The sequence below is a fragment of the Bombina bombina genome, chromosome 5 (genome assembly GCF_027579735.1).
Source record: "Bombina bombina isolate aBomBom1 chromosome 5, aBomBom1.pri, whole genome shotgun sequence".
In the NCBI taxonomy this organism is placed as follows: domain Eukaryota; kingdom Metazoa; phylum Chordata; class Amphibia; order Anura; family Bombinatoridae; genus Bombina; species Bombina bombina.
Window position 1 is genome coordinate 1086753815 of NC_069503.1, and position 25333 is coordinate 1086779147.

The window sequence follows — 25333 nt, forward strand, 5'->3', positions numbered from 1 at the left end:
GCGGTCCATACAGTAAACATTCATAATTTAAATTACAAGATGAAATCTTGTATGGTCCCACCCTGGAGGTTAATCATCCAGAATATCCACACTGTATATGCTATCCAGACTTCACTTAATAGCTGTCTCGGTTATCAGATCAACTCTCACGGTATCGCAGTGCTTGTGTTCAATTAACCCGTACTTTGCTTAATTCCCATTTTATTATTAGAATTGTTCTATTTTATCTTTAGTTATTGCTGTTAATGTCTTATTAAGCCTAACTTATAAAATTTTTTATCATAGGTATGTACAGCATATAGTAATTACTACTATCTGCAGTTTCAGGCATCCATGAGGGGTGCTTGGAACCTATACGGGGGAACTACGGTACATGATATTACACAGTCTTCACATTTACTTATATATATGTGCCTATATGTATATGCAAATCTGTGCCCTGTTGACTATATACAGCCTCTCCAATAAGGATGAATGGAGCTTTAATGAATCAATACCATGCATATTAACAAACTTCTACAATGTCGCCTGTGGCCATTTCAGAGTGTTTAACATTGGTGCAATCATGTAAAAGACTGTTTGGAAATAGCCGTGAAAAAGTCTAACAGGTGGCCAAAATGCCCTTCTGAGGACTTATCAAGTGCCTTGAGGTGCTGAATTTGTCGAAACTGGGTTAAAAAAGAATTTAAAAAAAAAAAAAGAAAAAAAACCCCCACATCTCCAAGAAGTTTATTGGCTCCATAGTGTAAATAGGACTTTTTTTTTGAGCGGCCAAAAATCCATATACGAGAATCAGCCGAAATCAAGCTGTTGTGATTACCCTAAATCGAAAAGTAGCCTTTTTGGAACAAAAATAACTAAAAATGTTTGCAAAATTGTTGCAAAACACTGCTGCCAAAGAGTGCTAAAAACATCCTCACGCTCCTGAGCCTATATAGATTTACTCTTCATCAAAGGATACAAAGACATCAAAGCAAATTTTATAATGTAAGTAAATTGTTGAACATTGCATGCTCTAATTCATGAAAGTTAAATTTTGACTTTACTGTCCCTTTAATGTAATTTTGACATTTTAAATATGCATATCAGCAATGTGAAAAAACACACCCACCAACCTCAATGGCTGAACATATTAATTTGATCAAAATAACAAAGCTACCATGCTGATTACTATTCAGCAATCCACAGATATAATGTATCTGGGTATGAAAAATTGATTCTAACTGGAATAAAAGCAGAGAAATTTGGCAAACAATTGACCTGCAAAGACAGAAAACAAGACTCTAAAAAAAACAAACCATGTTTTTATTTCAAGTAAAATAAGAGTTTATATCAATTTTAAATACAAAACAATAAAAAGTCATATCTCATGGAGAGAAACTTTGGTTGTTTTCTACATAAAGAAATGTCACGTTCATTACTGTATCTGTACAAAAAGTCATACTTGTTTTACAAATACAAAGGCACATGTAAACGATTAAAATATAATTAAAATCAATAGAAATGTTCTAAAAAGAGTCACACTTATCCATTGTTTGTAGCCAGAGAGAATGTTTATAGTATCTTTTTTTCCATGCATTGTAACATAACATTTTAATTAGACGATTAAATAAAATCTCATGTAAAACAGAAAATATTAAGTCAAATATTAGAACATTACAAGAAGGTATAAGTCAGTTCCATGAACATTTGTAATTATCGTTGGTTTATCTTTTCATTATTATTATTATTATTATTAAAAATAATATTTTAATTTGGCACTAAATCTTTGCTTGAGAAAAATCTGTTAAAATGTTGATATTTATCTGTTTAGATATAATGTTACACTAATTTGTATCAATGTGTATATATATATATATTCTGTAACATCTCAAACATTTATTTTAAGTAATGTGCCAATTTTTTTTATTAATATGCAATTCAGACCCCCCTCTACAGCAACAGCAAAAGAAAAAAAAGTGAAATGTCTACACAAATATATTTACAAATTTTGGCACAGGCATTAATTCTCTTATAAAAGTGGTTTGGAAAAGAAATCATTTTAGGAATTCAAAGATACAAAGAGGTAGATGCAATTTGTAATAAAATAGTAAAATAATGCTAAAAAGAGAATCATTCAGCTGTAACACTGTATGAAAGGAGAGGTGCATAGACAGAGCATTATCCATTTTAAAACTGAAATTAAAGGATGTTCCACAGAATAGTATAATAAAAGGGAGATGTGTGCATCATAACCATAAAAAAAAACAAAATGTCCTTGTATTTTACAAAAATTTGTCAAGTATAATAACGTCCATAAGGGGGCTTTGCACAACGGGCTAGTTATATAGTCTAAGTGGTTGGGGGGGGTGTCTGATCAATAAGGGAAAGATATCTGGGCATGGGGTTTTTGGCATTTTCCTTTGCAATTAATTCTAAATTAGTAATCATTATCTCAACTTTTTCTGTGTAATTTGAAAGCTACAAAAGCGTAAAAAAAGCTACAAACATAACAATATGAGCAATCCTCAAACTAACAAGTTAAATAGCAAAACTGGAATAGTGCCATTTTTCTTAGACTTTGCAAATGTTTACTATAAATATATACATTTCTACATCATTCATACATTTGAAAGAAAGAAAAAAAGCTTAGCTAGCGTGTTTCTTATAACATGATACTGTCACATGAAAGGACAAAAGTTCACATTTTGGGGTTTCACTCAATATAATGGATGCATTATCAGTTTTACTTTTGAACTTTACAAAGTTATTATCAATATTAAATGTGTGTATTTCTTTTATTAATGCATACAATTTAGTGTTACTATGTCACTATATATGTTTTAACAATGTAGATTCATTTCATAGATCATTTTTTTTTCAAGCTGGACAATTCTAATTGAATAAAAGCTTCAATAATCTATTAAAATTATTTATTTTGCAAATAATGCGCTTTCCTATTACTTTAGTATTGTTATTAAGTAAACATGCCGACATATTTTTTGTATGAAAAAGGGTTATTAAAGCTGTTTTAAAAGATAAAAAAACTCACAAAATATATGTTTATGTACAGCTTATATCTGTTTGATTGTTCACTGGCTGATAAGGGCAATCCCTATATTTCTGTTGTTGGATTGTCAAATGCTTCTGACCACCATCTTAAAACAAAATCTCTTTAGGCCAATGAAATATTTTCTATATGTATATACATTTAAAATAATGTTTAAGTAAAACATAGACTTTCATTTTATTGTAATACTACCTAGGCATCCAAATGATGTTGAAAATGTACGCAGTAACTGTAAAAATACATTTGATGAATAAAGCATATACATTTTTAATCCATTAAAATTTGATTCTGCAATATCTGGCAATAGGAAAGAAAGCCATTTTAGTTCTGTAAATAGAACTAAATTATTATCACACTATTTCATACTTAGTTTTATTGTGTGTTCTTTTAATTAAGGATACGTTTGTCATGTACATATATTATGATTGAGCATATTTGTGCATACAGTGTTTGGGACCCAGCCTATGTATTGGTTTTAATTTGACTGTTTTACCTTTTAGGAAAAAATTTGGGTGCACATTTTTTTTATAATTTGGTGGGGGTTTTTGCATAATAAAAACATTTTTTGTCACAATTCTTTGTGGCCTATATATTGGGAATCAAATATATATTTTGAAATACTATTTACTCCTTTTTTTCTGTAATTTGTTTGTTTGTGGAGGTTTTTTAGGACAACTAATAAGGCTAGTGAAGTTATACCAAAAAACAGCTAATAGATACTTAGGTATGCACAAGTTTGATTTAAAGTTTTAATATTAAAACAAATTGGAATATTTGACCCCATCATTATTGTCTGAATAAATTCATAATGTAATTAACTATTTTCAAAAAAGCTTTCTTCTACATTTATTAAATTATTTGAGTATATGTAGCAGCCGATTGACATGTATGGACCACGCATTAACTTGATCTTTTAAGTAACGTGCCAGGTTTGTAAAGGAGTTGATTTAATTGGAACTAATTTTTTTTTAAATATAAAATTAAATTATAAATTTATTCAAAATATAATAATAGCAAGGCATCATTAATAATAATAATTAAAAATAAACTTGATTGCATTTAGGCATTTTACCCCCCAAAAGAGAAAGAAATTAAAGAATACACTGATTTGCTTTTCATTGAACTATAAACCATGTTTTATAATAGACATGCACAGTTTTGTTATTATTTGTTTTCTGTTACAAAATTAAAGGGCTACTAAATGTTCATATTTCAGATAAAGCATGCAATTTTAATTCTGATTCTAATTTAGTCATATCAATTTTTCGTTCTCTTGCTATCTTTATCCGAAAAAACATGGATCTAAGCTAAATTTAGACACCAATCTGCAAGCGCAACCCAGGTGCTAAACCAAAAATGGGCTGGCTCCTTAGCTTAGATTCCTGCTTTTTAAATAAGTATAGCAAGAGAACGAAGAAAAATTGATAATAGGAGTAAATTAGAAAGTTGTTTAAAATTGCATGCTCTATCTGAATGTGGGTTTAGTATCCTTTAATAAAAAATATCACAAATGACTTAATCATTAAGCCAACAAAATGTGTTTATTAATTTGTTCATTCATTTAAGCAACAATGAAACAATCAAAACCGCGCCAGCGAGGATAGAAATCAATCAAAATCTACGTGGGCTTTTTTGATAATTATATTCATAATTATATTGACAAGATGTCTTAGAGCCCGGTCAGACTTGTTGTTACTCGCCAACCCTCACCGTCTATTGAAAGTAATGGAGCTCGCTTGAAAGGGGCACTTTGCTCCGTGGAGCGAAGTTAGCAGGGTGCAGGCGGTACATTTTACAATTAAATCATTCACCAGGGAAATAGAAGTACTGGCGAGCATCTCGCCAAACCCAAAAGCCTTTAAAACTTCAGGCGCTTAGAAAATCTCATCAGAGTAGAAAGCTTTAGATAATCAGGTCCTATATCTTTTTTAAATAGCTACGGAATTTGGCGGCGCTATACAAATAAATGATAATAATAATAGGAAAAAAAAATAACCATATTAAATAGATTTGTGCATTCAGCATTTTAGTTCAATGCCGAATGCGGTAGTTGGCGGACTTTAGTTATGTTCGGATCTTTATGGACTTGAATTTCTTCTTGTGAAAGTGAAGTGCTTCAGTTTCACAAGAAGAAATTTGGCTCTGAAAAGAACCGAACACAACGAAATTCCGCCTACTTCTACATTTGGTAATGAACGCAAATGCAGAATGCACAAGTCTAACATTAAAACTTTCACTAACATAATGCTCAGCAATCTAATGGGGGTTGGAATTTCTTTTGCATATAAATAAACCAATTTCAGTAGGGTTAATCTTTAAAGGGACACAGGTCAAAATTTTACTTTCATTATTCAGATAGAGCATGTGATTTTAAACAACTTTCCAATTTACTTCCATTAAAAAAAGTGCACAGTCTTATATTTAAACTTTTTAAATCACCAGCTCCTACTGAGCATGTGCAAGAATTCACAGAATAAGCGTATATGAATTTGTGATTGGCTAATGGCTGTCACATGGTACGTGTATGCATTTGTGATTGGCTGATGGCTGTCACATGGTACAGGGGGAGTGGAAATAGACATAACTTTTAAAATTGTCAGAATTGTTTTTACTATTTATTTGAAGTTCCGACTAAGTGCTATTGCATTGTCTTGTTATCTTGCATTTGTTGATTATGCAAATCTACTTTGTTGACTGGTCCTTTAACAAAAACAATCAAATCATAATTACATTTTAATTGTACCAGTTGATTTCTATACATTATCCAAAATGAAAACAAATTAAACAAATTTATTTAAAAGATGGCATGTCAACATTAATTTTTTTTTTTTTTAAATGCATTCTCCCTTCCTGAATAAACAAACATTTTCTTGTCAGACTTTTAGAGTGATGTCCTAGTCCACTAAGAGTTAAGGGCTTGTCCTTATCAGCCAATGAAAATCAACAGGAAGTACACAACGGATATTACTGTATTACTTTTAATTTAATTATAAACCTTTAACCTTTTAATTCCAAAAAATTTTTTTAACGCTGTGATGTTTCATATGTATGAGAATTTTTCGAGTAAAATGTTACCATACCTTGCAACATTTCCAGAGAACAGAGAGATATGGCTTTCTGGGACACAGAGGTGAGGAGTTTTGTGGGCGGGGATACAATTGGAGGGGCGGGATTTGGGTATAATGAGGGCAGGGTTATGGTATGGCATAGGGTAAAGCTGGGGCAGTGCCTTTGTTCTGGAAAGAGAGATGCAGAATGAACACGACGTACCTCCCAACCTATGACAATAATTAAAATTCCGGGACAGCTGGGGGGGGGGTCTTCTTTAAGCAATCCCTTATGGTAAAATAATACATTCTGCCCATCCAGTAAGGGCAGAAACCTCACAAAAAAACATCCACTCCCAGAAGCAAATGAGACAATCGGTAAAAGGGACACTAAAATTTAACTTTCACGATTCAGAAAGACCATGCAGTTTAAGAGACTTTTAAATTTACTTCCATTATCAATTTTTGCACAGTCTTTTTATAGGCACACTTTCTGAGCATGTGCACAAGTTCACAGTATATACGTATACTAGTCTGTGATTGGCTGATGTTTGTCACGATACAGGGGCCCGTAAAAGTGCTATAGCATTGTCTTTTCATTGTGCACTTTAATTATGCATTGCTAGTGTATTTAGTGGACCTTTAAACTTAAAGGGGTACTGAACCCAATTTTTTTTTCTTTTTCTTTCATGATTCAGATAAAGCATGCAATTTTAAGCAACTTTCTAATTTACTCCTATTATCAATGTTTCTTTATTCTCTTGATATCTTTATTTGAAAAAGTAGGAATTCAAGCATAGGAGCAGGCCCATGTTTGGTTTAGCACCTGGGTAGCGCTTGCTGATTGGTGGATAAATTTAGCCACCAATAATCAAGCGCTACCCAGGTGCTAAACCAAAGATAGCCAGGCTTGTAAGCTTTATATTCCTGCTTTTTTAAATAAAGATACAAAAATTTGATAATAGGAGTAAATTAGAAAGTTGCTTAAAATTGCATTATCTATCTGAATCATGAAAGAAAAAAATTGGGTTCAGTATCCCTTTAATATATATTTTAATGGAATAAAATATATATGTTTAAAGGACCAGTCAACGCATTGTCTTGATATCTTGCATTTGTTGAATATGCAAATCTACTGTAATAGTACTTAGTCTGAACTTAAAATGAGTAAAAAAAATATTCTGACAATTTTAAATGTTATGTCTATTTCCACTCCCCTTGTACCATGTGATAGCAATCAGCCAATCACAAATGCATATACGTATAGTCTGTGAATTCTTGCACATGCTCAGTAGGATCTAGTGACTCAAAAAGGTTAAATATAAAAGACTGTGCACATTTTGTTAATGGAAGTAAAAATTGGAAAGTTGTTTAAAATTACATGCTGCATCTGAATCATGACAGTTTAATTTTGATTTGAGTGTCCCTTTAACTCATCACCCAATATTTTTACATGTTATTACAATGTGATATTATGATTGTCCATTAACCCACCACTTTCCAAACATGGCTGCAAAATGTTACACAATTAAAGGGAATAGTAAATGCAAAATAAACTTTCATGATTCAGATAGAGCATGCGATTTTAAGAGACATTTACAATTACCTTTGTTATTTAATTTGCTTTGTTCTCTAAAAATTATTTTTTGGAAAGAATACCTAGGTAGGTCCAGGAGCAGTAATCCACTACTGGGAGATAGCTGATTGGTGGCTGCATATATATGCCTCTTGTCATTGGCTCAGCTGTGCTAGCTCCCACTTGTTCATTGCTGCTCTATTGACAAAGGTTACCACAAACATGAAGCAAATTTAATGATAGAAGTAAATTAGTAAGTTGTTAAAAACTGCATGTTCTATCTGAATCATGTAAGAAAACTTTAGGTTCCATGTCCCTTTAAAGGGACAGTCAAGTCCAAAAAAATGAATTAAATAGGGCATGCAATTTTAAACAACTTCCCAATTTACTTTTATCACCAATTTTGCTTTGTTCTCTTGGTATTCTTAGTTGAAAGCTAAAACTAGGAGGTTCATATGCTAATTTCTTAGACCTTGAAGACTGCCTCTAATCTGAATACATTTTGACTATTATAAGGCATTAGTTCACATGTTTCATATAGATAACATTGAGCTCATGCACGTAAAGTGACCTAGGACTGAGCACTGATTGGCTAAACTGCATGTCTGTCAAAAGAACTGAAATAAGGGGGCAGTCAGCAGAAGCTTAGATACAAGGTAATTACAGAGGTAAAAAGTATATTAATATAACTGTGTTGGTTGTGCAAAACTGGGGAACGGGTAATAAAGGGATTATCTTTCTTTTTAAACAACAAAAATTCTGGTGTTGACTGTCCCTTTAAGATAAGGAGTGGATTCCTTTTTAAAAGGACTTTATATCTCCCTATAATTACGTCACTTTATATAAATGTGCACTTACCACTGATGGTGCTCAAAGGCAATATATTCCTCTTCATTTGTTTAGGTATGTTAAATTAAGTAGAGTATGTCATGTTCTCTCACAAATGTCACACCCCGGTACTGTACCCCCTGTGATTGTATCTTTGTATAGTTCTGTGTAAAATGTTGATTCTTTATAAATAAAATAATTATATATATGTGTATTTTATAGCGCAAACAGATACCACAATGCTATAAACATAGGTACAAGATACATCAATGACATTTGCAAGAGGTGATGATAGACCAGAAGAATGGATAGAGGGTTCTGTCCATGAGTTGTCATCTGTGGTAGGTCACCTTGCATGAAGGTGATTTACAGGACAACTGGGCCTGCACGCTGCTTACATATCCATCTTCTCTGTAGGCAGTAGAAAACAATACAAATGTCAAAGTTAACTACAGGAAAATAAAGTTAAATAAATAGTGAAAAAATACTGCATTTTTTTTACCTATGCATTTTCAAATATTCATGAGTTATTGTCCCATTAAAGTAATGAAAACTTGGACATGTGTATAATACAAAAGAAAAAATTCACAAGGTGTAAACCTTAGCAAAAAAGCAGAGGTTTCGTACAGACTTTACAAAATGCTGGTTACATTCCGTAACAAATTCCAGTTGCTTTTAAGCAAATTAGCCAAGAACTATTAGGTCCCAGGAATACAGACCAGAGTAAGAATCCATGTCATATACAGCTCAGCTTATGCCAACATAAGCATGTGAAGGGACTCCACAATGTACTACATTCCCGTGGCATTAGTTCATCTAGGAGACTTCAAGATAATGTGCCCGCTTTTAAATATATTGTGAAGATCATACATTTCTTCTTGTTCCTATATCCCAATGGAGTAGGACAAACAAGATACCACTCCAGTGATGGCTACACACTACAACAACGGTGTAGGTCTGCCCAGAAGGTCTTCGCAAAATGGATTTTGGATAAGGTTCAAGTTGATTAAAAAAAAAATCAACAAAGAAAAATCAAATTGCTACAATACTGCTCCAAAAGGAGACCGGCCAGGTATGATGAATCTGAAGTCGTACCAGTATGTAGATCATAAAAATCCGATTCCACCTTATTTTCCTATCTCCATTCTACAAACACTTTAATTTGTAGTTGCTTTGTAAATAGCCCCAAAAGAATATTTTTTAAAATGAAAGTAATTAAAGTCTTGATTGCAGCATTAAATCACACAGGTATAAAAAGTCTTCATTTATAAAACGTCTGTGTTAATTTTAAGGAGAAAAAATAGTGGAGAATTATAAATAAAATATCTATTGCATTGTGTGTTATGAGTAGGGTCATCTACCGCTGAATAAATGCACTTTATTGATAGAGGAGAGATTCGCTAAAATATCAGCTTCAAAATCACCATCATGGACTCCAGTTTGTCGAAATGCTCCGCCTGCATTATTATTCTCCCAGTAGTGATGCCAGTTACCATGGCTGTCAGCTCCAAACCCATACAAATCCACCTGTGTAGAGCAGACATGAAAAGTTATCAATTCCAAAATTAAAGATAACATACATTACATTGCTCCCAAATTGTGTGGGACAATCGTGAATTCTAAACTCAATTCCACTTGCTTTATATATCAGATACTCAATGTTATACCTAGGTCTCCACAAACATCACCCAAAAATAACATAATCCCACCCAAAATGTCAAAAGTCTTCTCAGGTTTCAAAATATCCCACCCATAGTGCAGGCTCCACCCCCAAAGAGCCATTCCTGATTTGATTTTTTTTTTTAAATTGTAATGTATGCTACTCTTTTTAGATATCATTTATTTATAGTTTTGATTATTAAATTGGTCTTTGAACAAATATAACAAACAAAAAAAAAATACAAACACAAATAACTGCTAGTAAGAAAATGACCATAATAAAATAGAAAACAGTTTTTACCTTATCACAAATGTGAAGTGCAAATATCACACTGAGAATTCCAGTTGATGGATAGCGACCATGGTGTAACAGCCAGTTATCATAAATGTACTTCATTAGTTCAGGACTGTAGACGAGAACCTGCATGAAAAATAAGAATGAGTGAAGTCTTAATATAGACAATTATATCTAATATATGCATGCATATAAATACACACACAGCTATCTATGTGTGTGTCTGACTATTTATCTATGTCTTTATCTATATATCTATCAATCTGTCCGTTTTTCTATCTTACATTACATGTACATTTATATAAGCCTGAAAGGTTGTTTTTCCCCTCTATAACTAAACAGATTTGTTTTAGCTTCATTCTGACTTATTTATGAGTTCATTATCTAGGGCTACCACTGACTTATATACATAATAACAACCCAGCATACTCAGATAATTATAGAGGAATACTTCTGTAATTATACTTTATAAATTATACAAAGTCACTCCTGCTGCTAGGTCAGACTTTGCTCAGTGTACCACATAACTTAATTCTGAGCTTTCAGCACACGCTGTGTAAGATATGATGCACTTCACTTGTCTTATGAAATTTGTCATTTTATTACGCACTAATGGCAAACTTTTCACAAAAGCATTTAAGAATCACAAAAAGGAAATGCTCTAATAGTGTTTGCATATCACTTTATTTTTGCACTTCTGCTTGCGTTTTGTTTTGATACCATCACAATAGTGAGATTTTGAGTGTTGCTCGGAACTGAGATGTTTTCAGCTCGTCGAAAAAGGCCTATTTTTTACATAGAGACAACATTTTCTCAATGATCACAATCGATTTTCACAAAATATTTTAACAGGCTTTCCAGACCATTTTAAACCTGTCAAATTCAACACCTTAGAGAGGGACATAAAACACAAAAAGTTTCTTTCATCATTCAGACAACTTCCTAATTTAAACAACTTCCTAATGTACTTTTAGTATCAAATTGTCTTCATTCTCTTGGTATCTTTTGTTGAAAAGCAGGTGTGTAAGCTATAAGTATACAAATCTAAGAGCACTAGATAGCAGCACTTTTTCCTGTCATATAGTGCTCTAGATGCCTACCTATGTATCTCTTCAACACAGAATATCATTTATTATTATTATTATTATTATCGGTTATTTGTAGAGCGCCAACAGATTCCGCAGTGCTAATATCATAGGAACAAAGCAAATTTGATAATAAAAATAAATTGGGAAAAAATTTTTTAATTGTATGCTCTGTCAATCACAGAACATTTTTGGGTTTAATATCCCTTTAAGGTCTGAAAATGGCATTTTTGAAATATTTGCAATTATTCTATTACGTTGCTCATGTGCAAGACATTCTGAAATATCCACAGACAACATTTTATAGGTGGTTTGTATATATGATCGAGATTCATTAAAGCTCTATTTATCACTATAGAAATGCAAAAATTGTGTTTGAAATAAAGATAATTTACAATATCCAGAACCTTATATTGCAATCTTCTTACAGTGATAAAAATTGCACAAAGAGAAACTTCGTTCTCTACAGGTTTTTCAGCTTTGTAAATACTGGGGGGAAACAGTTAACTTTGCTCTAAAGTTGAGGTGAAACCACAAACAATATTTAATACTCACAACAGAAACAATATTTACAACCTCTAATAGCAGAGTAAAGATGTCTATAAACACTAAAAACTGCCTTAAAAACTCAAAATCTTCTAAGCACTAGCCACCCTCAAAGCAAAACCCTGGTCACTCTTTGAAATAAAAACTGGGGCGCCACATAGCGTATGTTGCTGTATTAAGTAACCCTTCCAAATCTCTCCATAGTCATTGTACTCACTTGGACCTCTGAGTTGCCCTGTAAACTAACTCTGGACTAGCAGCAATAAAAGGAAATGCCCATATGAAGCTCAAAAATGCAAATCTAATACTTATTTGATGTTCATGATACAGGGGGAGTTGAAATAGAAATAAAAAAAAAACTAATACTTATTTGCATTGTCTTGTTATATTGCATTTTTCTTGATATCATGCATTTGTTGATTATGCAAATCTATGGTATTTACTGGTCCTTTAATAAACTGTATATTTGGATTTTATACATTTGACTGCTACTAGTCCGGAGTAAATTTAGTAGGCAACTCACAGATCCAAGTGAGTATAATACCTATTGAGGTGTTTGGAGGGATCACTTGATATCACAGAAAACATTATGTGGCGCCCTAATTTTTATTTCAATGCTTATGAGGTTGTTTCATTTCCTATTTATTTTCGTTTTCTATTTAAGGTTTTACTTTTTCATATATAGAGTGGACTGTTTTATATAGGCTGTTGTATTTTTTGTTTGCTTGTGGGGGTTTTTCCCACCTCATTTGAATTTGTATTATTTTTAAAGTGTTTCTGTGATACCGTTATCCTTTACAGTGCAACTCATTGTTGCATAGATACGTTAGCTGTGACAATGCGGAGTACAATATCTCACATAAGTGAGTACACCCCTCACATTTTTGTAAACATTTTATTATATCTTTTCATGTGACAACACTGAATAAATGACACTTTGCTACAATGTAAAGTAGTGAGTGTACAGCCTGTGTACATTTGCTGTTCCCTCAAAATAACCCAGACAGCCATTAATGTCTAAACCGTTGGCAACAAAAGTGAGTACACCCCCAAGTGGAAATGTCCAAATTTGGCCCAAATAGCCATTTTCTCTCCCTGGTGTCATGTGACTTGTTAGTGTTACAAGGTCTCAGGTGTTAATGGGGAGCAGGTGTGTTAAATTTGGTGTTATCGCTCTCACACTCTCTCATACTGGTCACTGGAAGTTCAACATGGCAAAGAACTGTTTGAGGATCTGAAAAAAAAGAATTGTTGCTCTACATAAAGATGGCCTAGGCTATAAGAAGATTGCAAGACCCTGAAACTGAACTGCAGCACGGTGGGCAAGACCATACATTGTTTTTAAAGGACAGGTTCCACTCAGAACAGGCATCGCCATGGTCGACCAAAGAGGTTGAGTGCACGTGCTCAGCGTCATATCCAGAGGTTGTCTTTGGGAAATAGAAATATGAGTGCTGCCAGTATTGCTGCAAAGGTTGAAGGGGTGGGGGTCTGCGTGTCAGTGCTCAGACGCCACACACTGAATCAAATTGGTCTGCATGGCTGTCGCCCCAGAAGGAAGCCTCTTCTAAAGATGATGCACAAGAAAGCCTGCAAACAGTTTGCTGAAAGCAAGCAGACTAAGGACATGGATTGCTGGAACCATGTCCTGTGGTCCGAAGAGAGCAAGATAAACTTATTTGGTTCAGATGGTGTCAAGCTTGGCGGCAACCAGGTGAGGAGTACAAAGACAAGAGTGTCTTGCCTACAGTCAAGCATGGTGGTGGGAGTGTCATGGTCTGGTACTGCATGAGTACTGCCGGCACTGGGGAGCTACAGTTCGTTGAGGGAACCATGAATGCCAACATGTACTGTGACACACTGAAGCAGAGCATGATCCCATCTCTTCAGAGACTGGGCCGCAGGGCAGTATTCCAACATAATAACGACCCCAAACACACCTACAAGATGACCACTGCCTTGCTAAAGAAGCTGAGGGTAAAGGTGATGGACTGGCCAAGCATGTCTCCAGACCTAAACCCTATTGAGCATCTGTGGGGCATCCTCAAACCAAAGGCGGGGGAGCGCAAGGTCTCTAACATCCACCAGCTCCGTTATGTCATCATGGAGGAGTGGAAGAGGACTCCAGTGGCACCCTGTGAAGCTCCGGTGAACTCCATGCCCAAGAGGGTTAAGGCAGTGCTGGAAAATAATGGCGGCCACACAAAATATTGACACTTTGGGCCCAATTTGGACATTTACACTTAGGGGTGTACTCACTTTTGTTTCCAACGGTTTAGACATTAATGGCTGTGCGTTGAGTTATTTTGAGGGGACAGCACATTTACACTGTGATACAGGCTGTACACTCACCACTTTACATTGTAGCAAAGTGTCATTTCTTCAGTGTTGTCACATGAAAAGATATAATGAAATATTTACAAAAATGTGAGGGGTGTACTCACTTTTGTGAGATATTGTATTTGTGTGTGTATATATATATATATATATATATATATATATATATATATATGTATATATATATATATATATATATATATATATATATATATATATATATATATATATATACCAAAAATTACCAGCTGCAAAGCGGAGGTGAGGTTTCTTTTCAGCAAGATTTTAGTTTCACAAACAGGTTTTATTAAATCTAGACTATAATGTGTGAAGCTTAAGATGCTGCCCCTTAAAAGAGGTGGGGAAAGGGACAATTAATTTAATACTGTACAGAAGGGGCTAAATACTTATTTTTTTGCCAGTTTTTTTGCGAATAATGTCTTGAAAATTTGTTTAATTTTTTTTAATTATTTAGTACTGTTGAAACAAAATTTGATGTGAAATTGATTATAATTATTATAGGTTATATTGGGTGATCATCTAGTGATGCTCAGAAATTACTTTCTCAAATCAAGTATGTAAAGAAGAAATGCAGAGGGTGAAATTTAGAGGTTTAGCCACTGGATGGCAGCAAAGTAACAGATTTGCAATGGGCTGAAGAGTGACATTATGATTTGAGTGACTGGCGTCAAAGTTTATGTGCGGAGGTATTTAGGGATGGGAATAACTGTATTACAGTATATTTACTTAATCTGATTAATACACTAATGAAAATTGAAAAAGTGTTTTAAAATTATATATATATATATATATATATATATATATATATATATATATATATATATATATATATTTTGACGCTCCAGGTTTAAATGAAGAAGGGGTTAAATGTGACCCCCGAAGCGTCAATAAATTTGACCTGTTTATTCACATATCCTGAGAGTGCATATTCTTACTTGCCTATTGTCCTTCAATATTGCACCCTGGTGGATGACCTATTGGTGGGATTTAAACAACTAAGTGGATATACAGTATATATATATATATATATATATATAGATATATATATAGATTTATATAGATATATATAGATATATATAGAGAGAGATAGAGAGATAGAGAGATAGAGAGAGAGACTTATTTATCTATAATCAGCCGTTGGGAAATTCTGTCCGACAGAGACACTGTCACAACCAAGGTAGGCCTTCAGGTTCTGCAGGGTGAAATCGTTAAGACACAGTGATCCGTACATATACGGCTCTCTCTCGCCTTCTCCCGTCATCCTCAGAGCTCCAGACGAGAGTTTGTGGTACAAGGAAGGCCCAGTGTCCTCGGTGAAATCATGAAGATACATGGGATTACATAATCGCTGCTCAGAACGTACCGGGTGCCGGACATCACAGCTTGACATACCTCTAATAAACCTGGGTTTCGGCTGCTGTGTAGTAGTAAGTCGATCCGATGTATGTAACAGTTCAGTGTCCATTGGAGGTATCAGTTTAATCTGTTCCATAGTAGTGCATTCTAACTGAGTGGGATCCTGATGGTCTAAGGTATTGCTCCGGGTATGTATCTCAGTCTCCGGTTTCACTGGGCTGATGTCAGCGCTTGTGTGCTCCGGGTGTAATGAGTGTAGCAGGTCCTCAAAGCACCTATCCATTTGTCGCTCAAAAGCTGTTAGCAGATCAGCTACAACTGTGTGGAATAGATGTCCATCAATATTAGAGGGGTTATCGTGGTAAAAGAGTTACTCTCAGAGGAGAGGATCCAGCATGGTCTGGTTAGCAAAATGGCGTCTTCAGTATATTCGCTGCGGTGCTCTCTGTGGATAAGAATCATGAAATGTACCGCTGCTCAAGCCTCTTATGCCGTCACAATTGACCCAAATATTCTGTCTCTTAATCAGCTCATATTCAGTGAAAAGTTGCCTGCTCTGAGCAATCGGAGATATAGAAATCTAAGAAATACAGCCGGAGCTGATGTAAAGTGCGACCGCTCAGATGCAGGGCTAACTCCGCCCCCCAAACGGAATGGTTTTAACAAGACAGGACATGCTGCAGTATAAGAACTGGCCTTATAAGAATGCACAAGAATCTAGACAGAGTTTAACCTTTTTTGTAGTATCAAGTTAAGAATAGTTATAAGCTTATAATACGGCCTTGAAAATAGTGTGGGGCTGAAGTAATCCAAGTTGGACAGTTCTGTTAGAATCTGGAATATAGCTTAGAGTGCATTAAGTATATAAGTGCATATATTAACCCTGTTGGAACACTGAATATAAGGTGTAGAAGCAAGGAAGGACATTGAGAGGCAAACAAAAAGAGTTTTTTTTAAAAACTATTTACTAACTACCTAGTTAAAATAAATACCTGTAAAATAAAACCTAACCTGCCTTACACTAAAAACTCACATTACAATAAAATGAAATAAATTAAATTATTAAAATACAATTTTCTAAAATTACAAAACCCCACTATATTCCAAAAAATAAAAAACAAAATTATTAAAAATAAAAACAAATTACTCCTAATCTAATAGCCCTATCAATATAAAAAAAGCCCCACAAAATAAAAAAAAAACCTAGCCTACACTAAACTGCCAATGGCCCTTAAAAGGGTCTTTTGTGGGGCATTGCCCAAAAGAAATCAGCTCTTTTACATTGCAATAAAAAATACAAACAACCCCCTAACAGTAAAACCCACCACCCACCCAACCAAACCCCCCAAATATCTAAACAAACCTAAGCTAACCATTGCCCTGAAAAGGGCATTTGGATGGGCATTGCCCTTAAAAGGGCATTTAGCTCTTTTACGAATTGCCCAAAACCCTAACCTAAAAGAAAAAAAAAAAACACCCAAAAAACCCTTAAAAAAGGAAATTTATGCTTACCTGATAAATTTATTTCTTTTACGATTAGACGAGTCCACGGATTTCATCCTTACTTATGGGATTACGCCTCCTGGTCAGCAGGAGGAGGCAAAGAGCACCACAGCAGAGCTGTATATATAGCTCCTCCCTTCCCTCCCACTCCAGTCATTCGACCGAAGTTAGGAAGAGAAAGGAAAAGCCAAAGGTGCAGAGGTGACTGAAGTTTAACAAAAATATGTAAATACCTGTCTTAGAAATGACAGGGTGGGCCCGTGGACTCGTCATATCGTAAAAGAAATAAATTTATCAGGTAAGCATAAATTTCCTTTTCTTTTACAAGTTTTGACGAGTCCACGGATTTCATCCTTACTTATGGGATACAATACCAAAGCTATAGGACACGGATGAAAGGGAGGGACAAGACAGGAACAGAAGGCACCACTGCTTGAAGAACCTTTCTCCCAAAACCAGCCTCAGATGAAGTATCAAATTTGGAAAATTTGGAAAAAGTGTGAAGAGACGACCAAGTTGCAGCCTTGTAAATCTGTTCAACAGAAGCATAGTTTTTAAATGCCCATGAAAAAGCCACAGCCCTAGTGGAATGGGCCGTAATTCTTTCAGGAGGCTGCTGTCCAGCAGTCTCATATGCCAGATGGATGATACTCTTCAGCCAAAAAGAAAGAGGTAGCCGTAGCTTTCTGGCCCCTACGTTTTCCAGAAAAAACAATAAATAATGAAGATGATTGACGAAATTCTTTAGTCGCCTGCAAGTAAAACTTCAGGGCACGGACCACATCCAAATTATGCAACAGACGCTCCTTCTTAGAAGAAGGATTAGGACATAATGAAGGAACAACTATTTCCTGATTAATATTCTTATTAGAAACAACCTTAGGAAGGAACCCAGGTTTGGTACGTAAAAACGCCTTATCAGAATGGAAAATAAGATAAGGCAAGTCACATTGTAACGCTGAAAGCTCAGAAACTCTACGAGCAGAAGAAATAGCAACCAAAAATAAAACCTTCCAAGATAACAACTTTATATCTATGGAATGCATGGGTTCAAACGGAATCCCTTGAAGAACTTTAAAGGGACACTGAACCCAATTTTTTTCTTTTGTGATTCAAATAGAGCATACAATTTTAAGTAACTTTCTAATTTACTCCTATTATCAATTTTTCTTCGTTCACTTGCTATCTTTATTTGAAAAAGAAGGCATCTAAGCTTCTTTTTTGGTTCAGCACTTTTTTTTATTGGTGGATGAATTTATCCACCAATCAGCAAGAATAACCCAGGTTATTCACCAAAAATGGGCCGGCATCTAAACTTACATTCTTGCATTTCAAATAAAGATACCAAGAGAGTGAAGAAAATTTGATAATAGGAGTAAATTAGAAAGTTGCTTAAAATTGCATGCTCTGTCTGAATCACAAAATATATTTTTTTAGTTTAGTGTCCCTTTAAGAACTAAATTCAAACTGCAGGGTTGAGCAATTGGTTTAAACACAGGCTTGATTCTAGTCAGAGCCTGACTAGAATCGACAAAGCAGAGATTTGTCCCTTTAAGGAACTTGCTGACAACCCTTTCTCCAATCCTTCCTAGAGAAAAGATAAAATCCTGGGAATCCTAACTCTACTCCATGAGTAGCCCTTGGATTCGCACCAATAAAGATATTTAAGCCATATCTTATGGTAGATCTTTCTAGTGACAGGCTTATGTGCCTGAATCAAGGTATCAATGACTGAATCAGAGAACCCCCGCTTAGATAAAATCAAGTGTTCAATCTCCAAGCAGTCAGCTGCAGAGAAACCAGATTCGGATGATGGAAGGGTCCCTGAATAAGAAGGTCCTGCCTCAATGGAAGCTTCCATGGTGGCAGAGAGGACATGTTCACCAGATCGGCATACCAAGTCCTGCGAGGCCACGCAGGAGCGGTTAGAATTACCGAAGCGCTCTCCTGTTTGATCCGTGCAATCACTCGGGGAAGGAGAGCAAATGGTGGAAACACATAAGCTAGGTTGAACGACCAAAGCACTACCAAGGCATCTATCAGTTCGGCCTGAGGATCCCTGGACCTGGATCCATATCTTGGGAGCTTGGCATTCTGACGAGAGGCCATCAGATCCAATTCCGGTCTGCCCCATCTGAGAATCAGACTGGCAAAGACTTCCGGATGGAGTTCCCACTCCCCCGGATGAAACGTCTGTCTGCTTAAAAAGTCCACTTCCCAGTTGTCCACTCCTGGGATGTAGATTGCTGACAGATAACCAGATTGAGCCTCTGCCCACCGAATTATCTTGGATACTTTGTCATCGCTAAGGAACTCCTTGTTCCTCCCTGATTGATGTAAGCCACAGTCATGATGTTGTCCGACTGAAAATGGATGAATTTGGCCAAAGCCAACTGAGGCCGAACCTGAAGTGCATTGAATATTGCTCTCAATTCCAGAATATTGATTTTAAGTAGAGACTCCGACCGAGTCCACACCCCGAGTCTTCAGGGAATTCCAGACCGCACCCCAGCCTAATAGACTGGCGTCCGTTGTCACTATCACCCAAGAGGGTGTGCGGAAGCACGTCCCCTGGGACAGATGATCCGGCGACAACCACCAAAGAAGCAAAAATCTGATCCAGATTTATCTGAGGAGACAAATTTGCATAATCTCCATTCCACTGCCTGAGCATACACAGTTGTAGGGGTCTGAGATGAAAACGAGCAAACGGAATGATGTCCATTGCCGCTACCATCAATCCAATCACCTCCATGCACTGAGCCACTAATGGTTGAGGGTTGGACTGAAGGACTCGGCATGTATTCAGAATCTTTAACTTTCTGACTTCCGTCAAGAAAATTTTCATGGATATAGAATCTATTAGAGTTCCCAAGAAAGGAACTCTTGTCTGTGGAATTAGTGAACTCTTTTCTAGATTCACCTTCCACCCGTGAGTCCTCAGAAAGGATAGAACCATGTCTGTATGAGATTTTGTCAGTTGGTAAGATGACGCCTGGATCAGGATATCGTCCAGATAAGGCGCCACTGCAATGCCCCGCAGCCTGAGAACCGCCAGAAGAGACCCTAGAACCTTCGTGAAGATCCTCAGTGCTGTGGCCAACCCGAAGGGAAGAGCCACGAACTGAAAATGTTTGTCCAGGAAGGCAAACCTTAGGAACTGGTGATGATCCTTGTGGATAGGAATATGAAGATATGCATCCTTCAAGTCCACGGTAGTCATATATTGACCCTCCTGGATCAATGGCAGAATTGTTCGAATAGTCTCCATCTTGAAAGATGGGACTCTGAGAAACTTTTGAGATCTAAAATGGGTCGAAACGTGCCCTCTTTTTTGGGAACCACGAAAAGATTTGAGTAAAACTCCTGCCCCTGTTCCAGTATTGGAACGGGACAAATTACTCCCATAGTAGAGAGGTCTCTTACACAACGTAAGAACGCCTCTTTATCTGGTCTACAATCGTGAAAGAAGAAACCTCCCCCTTGGGAGGGAATTTTTGAATTCCAGTTGATACCCTTGGGACACGATTTCCAGTGTCCAAGGGTCCTGAACGTCTCTTATCCAAGCCTGGGTAAAGAGAGAAAGTCTGCCCCCTATGAGATCCGGTCCTGGATCGGGGGCCGCCCCTTCATGCTGTCTTGGTAGCAGCAGCAGGCTTCTTGGGTTGTTTACCCTTGTTACAAGCCTGGTTGGGTCTCCAGACGGACTTGTCTTGTGCAAAATTCCCTTCCTGCTTAGCGGAAGAAGGAGAGGGGACTCCCTTGAAGTTCAGAAAGGAACGAAAATTATTCTGTTTACCCCTCAGTTTAGCTGCTTTACCCTGAGGTAGAAGGGGACCCTTACCTCCCGTAATGTCAGAAATGATTTCTTTCAAGTCAGGCCCGAATTGGGTCTTTCCTTTGAAAGGAATAGCCAAAAGCTTCGACTTAGAGGACACATCAGCAGACCAAGATTTTAACCATAAAGCTCTACGCGCTAAAATGGCAAAACCCACATTCTTAGCCGCCAATTTGGCAATTTGAAAGGCGGCATCCGTAATAAAGGAATTAGCCACCTTAAGAACCTTAATTCTATCTAGAATTTCCTCTAAAGGAGTCTCAGTTTTAAGAGACTCTAAGGCGTCAAACCAAAAGGCCGCCGCAGTTGTAACTGGTACAATACAGGCCGTTGGTTGTAAAAGAAAACCCTGATGAATAAATAACTTTTTCAGAAGATCCTCCAATTTTGAAAGCACAACTGTCCTCAATAGGAATAGTTGTATGCTTAGCCAGGGTAGATATAGCTCCCTCCACCTTAGGGACTGTTTGCCAAGAATCCCGAACAGTGTCAGCTATGGGATACATTTTCTTAAAATTAGGGGAAGGTGAGAACGGGATACCCGGTCTTTCCCATTCCCGCGTAATAATTTCTGAGATTCTCTTAGGAACCGGAAAAACATCAGAGTAAGCAGGAACTTCTAAGTATTTGTCCATCTTACACAATTTCTCTGGTGGCACCACAATAGAGTCAGTCATCCAGAGTCGCTAAAACCTCCCGAAGTAACAGGCGGAGGTGTTCAAGCTTAAATCGGAAGGACATGACGTCCGAGTCTGTCTGAGGTAACACTTCCCCAGTCGGAAAGTTCCCCCTCAGACAGAAGTTCCCTACCCCCCAAATAAGATCCCTGAGAGGGTACATCGGAAATAGCCATCAAAGCATCAGAAGTCGCAGGAATCTGAGTGGCTTCTGTCCTACTGCGCTTGCCCTGCAACACTGGCAACTTAGATAACACCTCTGTAAGGGTAGATGACATAACTGCAGCCATATCCTGCAGAGTAAATGAAGTGGACGCAGTTGAGGAACACAGCGTCACTTGGGTGGGCGTTAAAGGTTGTGACGCTTGGGGAGAAAGTAGCGTCGTACCCTGATTCTCATCAGTCTGAGAAGCATCCTTAGACATATTTGCATAAAAGAAAATCTGTTCCTTTACATTGTAAGGCCCTTTCAGTACATGAGGGACAAAAAGTAAGAGGGGGTTCCACATTGGCATCTAAACACATAGAACAGGTACTTTCCAGAAGTTCAGACATGTTAAACAGAATAGCAATAAAAGTTGTTCTTTACTCGATATATTCAACCTTGCAAGTCAAATCTTATAGTCAAATATTTTGAAATAAAAATGCCTACTGCGCCTTTAAAAAATAAAAGCGCAACAATTTTTCTGCTTGCAGTATAATAACTTTTGCAGCGATAAACAAAGTGTACTTATATGCACAAATTAACAAATACTGCTCCGTTTGTTCAGTTATACTATATACAATATTTTTATCACACTCCAGACACTGCACCTCGCCACAGCCCTGCTGCGGCACCTACCTGCCCCAGACAACACTGATCTTTCGTGAGCAGCGCTCCCAAGTCTCTTTGCACCGCTATGTGCACAAACTGACTTAGGCCACACTGGAGCTCAGGAACCTGCTGCCGATCCGGATGGTTACTGCACGGCTGAGCGCACAAAACTAGGCCCCGCCCATACTGAGATGGGAAGCAAAAAAAAAAACATGTCGGATTTCTAATACACTAACAAAACGCCATGTGCCCCCCTAAAAAACACACTCCCATAGCCAGTTATCAATAAACATAACGACAACCTTAGGAATAAACCGCATCTCCCAGCGTCAGCCCACACACAGCATAAGTATAAGTGAACACCCTGGTCACTGCACAAACACACTGATAAGCAATAAAATAAGTGGGAATTCCAGGTATACCATATCCATTTTGCATACTGCTTACCCTTCCCCAGTAAAGGGAATAATGTCAGCCTGTTCTGATGTATCTAGTCTCTCCAGAATCAAATGACTGAACATACCTCAATGCTGATTGTAGCATGACACGGTTCTCCACACTGAAGATGTTTCTTTACACTACCTTCAACCGCTCTGTGGGAACCAGCAGGATCTTAGAGAATGTTTTGCTAAGATCATCAACAATCAGGGCAGAAACTAAGGCCTAGATTTGGAGTTCGGCGGTAGCCGTCAAAACCAGCGTTAGAGGCTCCTAACGCTGGTTTTGGCCGCCCGCTGGTATTTGGAGTCAGTGATTAAAGGGTCTAACTCTCACTTTTCAGCCGCGACTTTTCCATACCGCAGATCCCCCTACGCCATTTGCGTATCCTATCTTTTCAATGGGATCTTTCTAACGCCGGTATTTAGAGTCGTTTCTGAAGTGAGCGTTAGAGCTCTAACGACAAAATTCCAGCCGCCTGAAAATAGCAGGAGTTAAGAGCTTTCTGGCTAACGCCGGTTCATAAAGCTCTTAACTACTGTACCCTAAAGTACACTAACACCCATAAACTACCTATGTACCCCTAAACCGAGCTTCCCCCACATCGCCGCCACTCGATTAAAATTTTTAACCCCTAATCTGCCGACCGCCACCTACGTTATACTTATGTACCCCTAATCTGCTGCCCCTAACCCCGCCGACCCCTGTATTACATTTATTAACCCCTAACCTGCCCCCCACAACGTCGCCGCCAGCTACTTAAAATAATTAACCCCTAATCTTCCGACCGCAAAGCGCCGCCACCTACGTTATCCCTATGTACCCCTAATCTGCTACCCCTAACACCGCCGACCCCTATATTATATTTATTAACCCCTAATCTGCCCCCCTCAACGTCGCCGACACCTGCCTACACTTATTAACCCCTAATCTGCCGAGCGGACCTGAGCGCTACTATAATAAAGTTATTAACCCCTAACCCGCCTCACTAACCCTATCATAAATAGTATTAACCCCTAATCTGCCCTCCCCAACATCGCCGACACCTACATTCAATTATTAACCCCTAATCTGACGACCGGAGCTCACCGCTATTCTAATAAATTGATTAACCCCTAAAGCTAAGTCTAACCCTAACACTAACACCCCCCTAACTTAAATATAATTTACATCTAACGAAATTAATTAACTCTTATTAAATAAATGATTCCTATTTAAAGCTAAATACTTACCTGTAAAATAAATCCTAATATAGCTACAATATAAATGATAATTATATTATAGCTATTTTAGGATTAATATTTATTTTACAGGCAACTTGGTATTTATTTTAACTAGGTACAATAGCTATTAAATAGTTAAGAACTATTTAATAGCTACCTAGTTAAAATAATAACAAATTTACCTGTAAAATAAATCCTAACCTAAGATATAATTAAACCTAACACTACCCTATCAATAAAATAATTAAATAAACTACCTACAATTACCTACAATTAACCTAACACTACACTATCAATAAATTAATTAAACACAATTGCTAAAAAAAAATACAATTAAATAAACTAGCTAAAGTACAAAAAATAAAAAAGAACTAAGTTACAAAAAATAAAAAAATATTTACAAACATAAGAAAAATATTACAACAATTTTAAACTAATTACACCTACTCTAAGCCCCCTAATAAAATAACAAAGCCCCCCAAAATAAAAAATTCCCTACCCTATTCTAAATTAAAAAAGTTACAAGCTCTTTTACCTTACCAGCCCTGAACAGGGCCCTTTGCGGGGCATGCCCCAAGAATTTCAGCTCTTTTGCCTGTAAAAGAATAAATACAATACCCCCCCAACATTACAACCCACCACCCACATACCCCTAATATAACCCAAACCCCCCTTAAATAAACCTAACACTAAGCCCCTGAAGATCTTCCTACCTTGTCTTCACCATACCAGGTTCACCGATCCGTCCTGGCTCCAACATCTTCATCCAACCCAAGCGGGGGTTGGCGATCCATCATCCGGTGCTGAAGAGGTCCAGAAGAGGCTCCAAAGTCTTCATCCTATCCGGCAAGAAGAGGACATCCGGACCGGCAAACATCTTCTCCAAGCGGCATCTTCGATCTTCTTCCATCCGGTGCGGAGCGGGTCCATCTTGAAGCAGGCGACGCGGATCCATCCTCTTCTTCCGTTGTCTCCCGACGAATGACGGTTCCTTTAAGGGACGTCATCCAAGATGGCGTCCCTCGAATTCCGATTGGCTGA

At 36.9% G+C, this 25333-nt stretch overlaps 1 protein-coding gene across 2 annotated transcripts in view; it reads right to left on the reverse strand.

Moving 5' to 3' along the window:
* Positions 1-1288: 1288 nt before the first annotated feature.
* Positions 1289-25333, reverse strand: part of ST3GAL1 (ST3 beta-galactoside alpha-2,3-sialyltransferase 1) — a 316937-nt gene continuing 292892 nt past the window's right edge. For both annotated transcript variants that reach the window (XM_053715377.1, XM_053715376.1), the window contains 2 exons: positions 10461-10580; positions 1289-10027 (listed from right to left, as the gene is read on the reverse strand). In XM_053715377.1, the coding sequence (XP_053571352.1) occupies positions 9854-10027; positions 10461-10580 (294 nt within the window). In that variant the 3' untranslated portion in view covers positions 1289-9853. The remainder of the gene's footprint in view (positions 10028-10460; positions 10581-25333) is intronic.